This window comes from Megascapheus bottae, chromosome 4 (assembly GCF_031878675.1).
Source record: "Megascapheus bottae isolate mThoBot1 chromosome 4, mThoBot2.hap1, whole genome shotgun sequence".
Classification (NCBI taxonomy): domain Eukaryota; kingdom Metazoa; phylum Chordata; class Mammalia; order Rodentia; family Geomyidae; genus Megascapheus; species Megascapheus bottae.
The window spans coordinates 44756321-44764514 of NC_143512.1; the positions used below are offsets into that span (position 1 = coordinate 44756321).

General features: G+C 46.7%; 1 protein-coding gene across 1 annotated transcript; it reads left to right on the forward strand.

The window, feature by feature from the left end:
* Positions 1–3431: 3431 nt before the first annotated feature.
* On the forward strand, positions 3432–5480 carry Cartpt (CART prepropeptide). The gene is made up of 3 exons (XM_090331126.1): positions 3432–3864; positions 4097–4180; positions 4966–5480. Exons 1-3 carry the CDS (start codon positions 3700–3702, stop codon positions 5071–5073), a joined length of 357 nt encoding a protein of 118 aa, XP_090187252.1. The 5' UTR covers positions 3432–3699; the 3' UTR covers positions 5074–5480.
* Positions 5481–8194: the final 2714 nt, after the last annotated feature.

Sequence of the window (8194 nt, forward strand, 5' to 3'; positions counted from 1 at the left end):
AGGCTGAGATCTAAGGATCCTGGTTTGAAGCCCACGTGGGCAGGAACGTCCATGAAACTCTGATCTTCAGTTAACCACCATAAAATTGGAGGTGGAGCTATGACTTAGGTGGGTAGAGCATCATCAGCCTTGAGCGAATAAATAAAAGTATAGTACCTGGGCCCTGAGTTCATACCTCAGTGCCAGCACCAAAAACAGCAACAGCAACTGATGAGGATGTAACAACTGTCTCTTTTGTTTCTTCTCTAGTCATAAGTCATATAAATTGTTTTGAGGAAGAAGATGGACTATTCTTTACTGCATCTGCTTCTTCTAATTTTTTTTCTTTAGTTGTGGTACTGAGGATTGAACCCAGTATGTCACACTTGTGAGACAAATGCTTTGCCACTGAGCTACATCCCAGCTCTCTTCTGAACATATTACATAGTCTTTCTGCTCCAGAGGAAGAAGGCCTGACAGTGTGCTCATGACAAGCTCCTCGCTTGTTTTACAGTATTATCCAGGAGTCCTATTCTGAACGCCTCTGCTAAAGGTGGTGTACTTCACACATAAGCATGATATGCTAGCTCAGCCCCAGCAGGTCTTGAACTTGTAAGCGACACAAAAGGAAAGCTAGTACTCATGTCTGGGAATACAACTGTGAAGTGTTACAATGGGAATATCCACAGTGGATGGAGGAGTGAAATGAAGGTATCTGTATACTTTTACTCTGAAGTAGACAACTTTTTCCATATATTTTTATTGTAATTAATAGACAGGTTACATTATATTCACCAGATACAAGGTGCATTATTTCACATACATTGATACCCTTTCTCATGTCTTGGTCCTCATTTCCCTTCCCCCCACCCCCACCCCTCATCTTGTTTTCCCCCCTTCCCTATCCTATTACAAATAACCAAATACAAATATATCCAATATATCAGATAACAAAGTGAGATACTGTAACAATATGAGATAACCAAGAGACAGCAAAAGAGATGAGAGCTTACATAGTACAGTAAGGACAACAATCACTCATTATATGGCTTTTGTTTTTATATTCTAGAGGTCCTTTCATTTAGCGTCATACTGTATGGCTTTATGTATCTAGGTTTTGCTCTATTGAAAATCTCTGCTAGGAAAGCCCAAGGTTTCTACTGATTATGACAAATGAGGGAGACTATTGGGCCTATGTTCCTTTGAGTCTGGCTTATGAAGTAGACAACTTTTAAGGTGAGTTACTCAGCAAGTGCCAACAGACCTGTATAAGCTTTAAACAGGAAAATATGACGTCAGTGAGGTTTGGTTCTGAATCAAAAGGTCGATGAAAAGGTAGAGATGCTAGATATACTTTCAAGCTGGGGAAAGTATTTTTTTTTTTTTTTGCCAGTCCTGGGCTTGAGCTCAGGGCCTGAGCACTGTCCTTGGACTTTCTCAAGGCTAGAGCTCTACCACTTGAGCCTCAGCACCACTTCCGGCTTTTTTCTATGTATGTGGTACCAAGGAATCGAACCCGGGTCTTCGTGCATGCTAGGCAAGCACTTTAACCACTAGGCCAAACTCCCGGCCTCTGGGGAAAGTATTTTGATGCTGCTAATATGTGTACTATTTATTAGAAGAAATATTATTCCTTGGCTTCACAATGCACTCTATAATTGAAGTAACCAGATGCATGTTATACACTAGCTATCTGACCCAAATTGCAATTTATTTATGGGAGAATCAATCAGTAAATACTGTAGATTGAGTAGTCATAGACTTAAGGGACAAGCAGCAGTGAGCCATTTAGAGATGCAGGAAGACATTCCCAGGTAAACTAAGTGCTCAGGCACCAAAAATAGTATTGAAATTAGCCTACTAAAAGATAAAAAAGCTGGGCGAGATGGCTGACATCTGTAATCCTAACTACTCAGGAGTCTGAGATCTGAGGATCTCGGTACAAAGCCAGCCTGGGCGCTAAAGTTGGTGAGACTCTTATCTCCGGTTAACCACTAGAAAACCAAAAGTGGCGCTGTTGCTCAAGGGGTATGGTGGTAGCCTTGAGCTGAAGAGCTCAAGGACAATGCCCAGGCCCAGGGGTAGGGCAATAGCCTTGAGCTGAAGAGTTCAGGGACAGCACCCAGGCCGAGAGTTCAAGCCCCATGACCCACCAAAAAAAAAAAAAAAAGGAAAAGAATGCTCATGATACCAGAATAGAGGAATCTAGAGTGGTAGGTCATGGGAAAGAGTGGGATGCAGGCATCAAGCCACGTGCTGGTGGTTCATGCCTGTAGTCCTAGCTACTCAGGAGGCTGAGAGCTGAGGCTCAGCTCAGACTGGAAAGTCCATGAAACTCTCATCTCCATTTAATCACCAGAAAACTGGAAATGGAGCTGTGGTAGAGCTCTAACATTAAGGAAAAATAGCTTAGACACTACTCCCAGGCTCAAATTCAGGCCCCACAACCAACAACAATAACAACAAGCTGTTTGGATGCTAGAGCTAGTTGGTAGGAGGAATTCTGTGGATGGTAAAATTATCCAAGGAAAAGCTGGGATATAACGTACAGTTTGTTATGCTAAGGGGCCAAGGGTTTTTATAATCCCAATCTCTATTTCAGCTTCCTGTTGACCTTGAGATGTGTGTGTGTGAGTGTGTGTGTGTGTGTACCAGTACTTGGGCTTGAATTCAGGGCCTTTTCCTCTAAGAGCTCATGGCTAGCTCTGTCACTTCAGCCATGTCTCCAGTCTTGCATTTTTCTGGTTAATTAAAGATGAAGTCTTCTAGGCTTTTCTGCTTGGGCTTACTTGGAACCACAATTCTCTCTATCTCAGCCTCCCAAGTAACTAGGATTACAGACACTAGTAGCCTGCTTACATCTTTTGCTAGTATTTTTTTAAATTTTTGTGGTACAGAGGAATTGAACCCAGGACCTCATCCATGCAAGGCATGTGCTCACCACTGAGGCATATCCCCAGCCTGCTTACATCTTTTCAATCTCAGGTTTTACAGAAGAAAAACCGAGGTTATTACTTCTGATCGAAGTCCCATAGCTGGTGAGTGGTGGAGCTAGAAGCCGGACCAGAGTCCAGTTCTCCGCATGTCCAGAACCAACCCACCTTCACTGCGTTCTAGAACCACGGGTTTACTCCCCCCCCCTCTTCATTACCATCCCGCAGCTCCCATCCAAAAACCCACGACGGGGACAGTACCCATGTTTGCCTCCTCAGTCCCCACCGAATGCCCGGGAAGATGCTCAGCAAACGTGCCTCTGGGGAACCCTCCCCACCACGCTGCCAGCCCCGGGGCCGCGCAGGGCCGGCGCCGGTGGATCTCGAAGCTTCCACCCCTGCGAAGTGAAGGGAGGCCACGCTTCAGCCTGCGCGCTGCCCCGAAGGCGTTTTCCATTTCCTGGGCACTGCCGCTCCCCCTCGCGTCCCCCCTCGGCCCTCCCCCCGGAGGAGCGCCCCTCCCCGCGGGGCTGACGGCCTCGGGCTGGCGGCCGGGGTCTCGTCCTCCGCGCCCTCGCCCAGCCGTGCGCAGAGCCTCGTTCCCGGGCCCCGGAGCCCGGCGGGCATTGACGTCAAGCGGCTGCCTACAGACGGCTGACCCGGGCCCTCCTCCACGCCCCCTCCCTTCCTCGCCCCCTCCCTCCTCCCCGCTCCCTATAAAAGGCGGGAGCGCGGGGGGCCCCCCCCGCAGGCCAGCGGCTGGCAGGCAACGCGGACTTTCAGCACCATGGAGAGCGCCCGCCCGCGGCTGCGGCCCGTCCTGGGCGCCGCCCTGCTGCTGCTGCTGCTGCTGCCCCTGCTGGGCGCCCGGGCCCAGGAGGACGCCGAGCTGCAGCCCCGCGCCCTGGACCTCTACTCGGCGGTGGACGACGCCTCCCACGAGAAGGAGCTGGTCAGTATCGCCCTCGCCCCGCGCGGCCCCGCAGCCCCAGCCCCGTCCCCGTGGTCCTCCCGAGCGGCGGGGCGCTCCACTCCGCGGTCCCCCGCCCTGATCCGGGAGCGCCGCCGCGGAGTGAGCGCGTCCCGGGCTCCCGGTCCCCCGGGCGGCGAGGGAACACCTGCGCTCGGCTCCCGGCCAAGGCTCCACTTCGGGTCCCGGCGCGCGGGCGCGGGTTGTGTTGCAGATCGAAGCGCTGCAGGAAGTCTTGAAGAAGCTCAAGAGTAAACGCATTCCCATCTACGAGAAGAAGTACGGCCAGGTGCCCATGGTGAGGCTTCGGGGACCCCCTTCCCCGCCCCCCCGCGCCCCCTCGCCCCCTAGTCTCCGAGGACTCGGGTGCACAGGGCGCTAGGATGGACGGGCGGTGCCCGCGGCCATCCCGTGCGCCGTGGGCTGTGTTTCCAGAGGATAGACTTCTGAGTGGAAGAGCCCTCGACTCCACTCAGTCCTCCCTCCCCTCGTTCCTTCCTGTCTCCTGGAACACAACCAGGAGACAGGTTCTTAAGTCCTGGGATCGAAAAAGAAATCAGGGTTAAAAATAAAACAGACATTATCCCGACTATAAAATACAATTAATAAAAAGTAAAATAACATAGATACGTAGAAAAAATTCAGAGCTAGTAACCTTCCTTAGACAACTGGTAAAACATCACACACACACACACACACACACACACACACACACACACACACACACACACACACGTGCGCTTCCATCTCCCTTCCTGGGCTGAGAAAGAGGGAAAGCAGGTTGGTTGCAAAGGTTATGAGGAAGTATAGGTGTGTTGCTTATTTCTTGTTCCCTTTGCTTAAGCAAGAAAACAAGCCAAGGAACTAGGAGCCTTCCCTAAGATGGACGAAAGTGAGAAGGGGGCTTTTCCATTTCTTTTTTTTATATATATAAAAAAGGCAGGAGAACTTAAAACTCGTTAATAAACGTGTCTCTGAGTCGGTGTTTCAGGTCTGACTACACTTAGACCCGTGGTGACAGTGAGTGTGTTGACGGGGAGAAGGGCCCCGGGACGCGCTGACCACCCGGTGTGCTGATTCCAGTGTGATGCGGGAGAGCAGTGCGCAGTGCGGAAAGGAGCGAGGATCGGCAAGCTGTGTGACTGTCCCCGGGCCACCTCTTGCAACTCCTTCCTGTTGAAGTGCTTGTGAAGAGCCGGCTGTCGCCTCCTGGCGTTCCCCTTCTCCCCCCTCACCCCCACACTTTCCCTAGAGGACCCACACCCTTTGTCCCTGGAGTTTGGCTTTAGCACCAGTAAAGAAGGGGCTCTTTTCCCCGCTGTATCAAAAATAAAAAGAACACCTTTGATGTTGCTGTGTGAAGATCCTGCCTTGTACGGTGGTGGTTTTGCGTGCAAAGTATTCCTTTCTCGTTTTAATTGTCTGACAAACACTCCCCTGCCTTTGGGTAAAAGAAGGGGAACTGTGCTTCGAAAATTGTGTTTTTGTATGTGGCATGGCAGAATGAAAATTAGGTCTAGGTAGTCTTGGTAGATAACAACCACACCCTGGAAGAAGGAAGTCACTCTAAGCAGCTCGAGCTGAAGCATGTGCACATGACACGGAATAAAGTGTTTTTAATAATTGCTCAGAGTGTATTGTTGTTTCTACACAAAGGAGCTTAAGTAGGCATAGAGATTAATCATGCTGTTGTTTTCAAAGAGAAATGTTTCAAAAATAATTGTCTATTGGGAGTGTAACACCTTAGCTCCAAGGAGTTTTGATTCTGAGTTAATTAGGAGTTAGTCACATTTCATTGGTAAACTCTATTTTTCCTTGACTGTCGTAGTGTGTGCCGTGTGTGTGTGTGTGTGTGTGTGTGTGTGTGTGTGTAGAATAAAAAGGAGATAAAACAAGAGAAAGAGGAGATAATTAAATCTGAAGTAATACGATTTTGTTTATTCAAATCCCTAGCTAGACTCAAGTTTAACAGTAAGCTCCATCAATGTAAAATAATAAAATTGTTTCAAAGGAAACAAATTATTTATTTTTAGCCAAATTAAGAGTGGTCAGGGCCTTGGGAAACATGGATTCAAGTTAATTTGAATGATGTGCTGTGACGTGGAGAGGTTCTATGGGCTTTTACAGCCACAGAACAAGAAAATCTTAAGTCAGTACACTTGACAGATCTATCATCGGGCCTCACTTAAGTAAGCAGCTAAGCAGGAAAATATTTTCCCTGGGTTTCAATGCTCTCACATAGTAGTCTTGGCTTTAGAGGTTGGTGGCTGCTAGGGGTGTTCTAAGCATAGCAGCACATTCTAAGAATTCCCTAACAGATATGAGAATGGTAGGTTAGATACAAAGGTTGAAAGTTAATGCGAAGGGCTATATTTGCATAAAGCAGTGCTGCAGCCGCTGCTCTATGCACAACACATAGAGGAGCATATTCCTCTATTATGCAGTAGAAATTTCATTAAGATTCTCCAATTAGAAAAAAAATAAAGGGGAGTATTTTTCTAAAGAGCCAAAGGTAGCCAAAATGATCTGGGGTTTGGGCATTCATCATTTCACCCACAATGATGATGATCTACTCCTCAGAGGTCAGTCTGAAAGGTCTTTAACATAGAGGTGGCTTCTTCGGAGAGCTTCAGCATTACAAGTCAACAAAAGATTAAAAAAAATGAAAAATGAGAACTTTGTCATAACAACTGGCTTGTTAATAAATATGCATTGATTTTTTTGTTTGGTATTTTGTCTTGTTTTGTTTCCTTGTCAGTACTGGATCTTAAACTGGGGGTCTGGACTCTGTCCCTGAGCTTCTTTTGCTCAAGGCTAGCAACAGATGCTTTCCTGTGTTCTTCTCCCCTATTGCTCCCCTAGATTAGATTGTAGAAGCTCTCCTTTCTTGTTTAATGACACAAGAAGGCAATGAAAAATGATGTAAGGAGTTGATCACCCGGAATCTGTGGAGGAGGAAGTTTTATCCAATAATTTTGCCTGGGGGGCCTCGATTTGGAGTTGATGGTGTGAATTCTTGTTCTATACTATTGCTAGTGACATTTAACCTTAAGTGGCTTGTTAGAAGTGACCTTGCCTTCCCATTTTGTTAATGGTAGACCTCTTCTTCAAATAGAATACTTCAGTATGTTTAATGATTAAAGGTCCCTGAGGTAGGGGGAAAGAATGTTAAAGATTAAGAAAGTTTTAATGAGAAAAGTTGACACAAGTAGGGCTCAGAGGCTATCTGAGGATGGCTGAAAAACTTGGGCTCTGATTGTTGACAAGAAGCTGAAGATCTGGAGAAGGTTACGAGGCATAGAACAGTGGACTAGAGCAGCAGTTCTCATTGGAGATGAGGTACGAAAGCTATGACCTGACTTTTCTCACCTCATTCCCCCTTTCACAATAATCAGGGTTATTGCACTTCTCACCCAGAGCCAGCCTCTGGAGAGCTATGAGCAGTACATGGTACATCCCTATTCCTCTACCCTTTTCTGAAGCTAAGACAATATGGAGGGTGTAGTTAGGGAGAGTAGAGTAGGAGTGTGAAATTTATTTATTTACTTATTTATAGACAAGATTTTTCAAAGAAGTGTCCACTATAATATTATTTTTTCCAGCTGTGGGGCTTGAACTCTGGGCCTGGGTGTTGTCCTTGAGCTCTTCAGCTCAAAGCTAATGCTTTAGCACTTGAGCCACAGCACCACTTCCTATTTTCTGATGATTAATTGGTGATAAGAGTCTCATAGACTTTTTGTGCCCAGGCTGGCTTTGAACCATGATCCCCAAATCTTGGCCTCCTGAGTAGCTAGGGTTACATGCGTGAGCCACCAGTGCCCAGCTGCAAAATTTATTTTTTTATTTATTATTTTTTAGACATAGTCTCATGGCCAATGTAGGAAGAAAATCAACAAGCAATTGCATTCAAGTCTTCAAGACTCCATTTTGTAAAAATCCTCTATGATTTTCTTGGAAGAGTTAAGTATTTCTTTCCAAGAAGACAGAGCAAGTAATTCTGAAGCCCAATTTAGCCTTAAACTCATGTGTCTTCCATTTCCTAAGGACTGAGATTATAAGTAAGTGCTACTGTACCCATCTAGAATTGTGTTGTTTAAGCTCTTTGGGGAGTTCTGCTGAGCTTCTTCCCCTAAAGCTCCTGAAACACTGAGCCAGTTTCTAATATAATTCATTCACTGTTTCTCTTTTCTGAGTACCTTCCATGAACCAGATGCTCAGAACCTAATGGCAAGTGGGAGGGACATAATCCCTGTTCTCATGAAGTGTATAGTCCAGGGAGGGGAATTGTTCAAAGAACAAGATTGAAAGTCTG

What these genes read in the sequence shown, in the direction of transcription:
- Cartpt (XM_090331126.1), top strand. Translation starts at nt 3,700, where the DNA reads ATGGAGAGCGCCCGCCCGCGGCTGCGGCCCGTCCTGGGCGCCGCCCTG. An exon ending in CCTCCCACGAGAAGGAGCTG is followed by an intron (nt 3,865 to 4,096) that starts GTCAGTATCGCC and finishes GTTGTGTTGCAG; the next exon opens with ATCGAAGCGCTGCAGGAAGT. An exon ending in AGTACGGCCAGGTGCCCATG is followed by an intron (nt 4,181 to 4,965) that starts GTGAGGCTTCGG and finishes TGCTGATTCCAG; the next exon opens with TGTGATGCGGGAGAGCAGTG.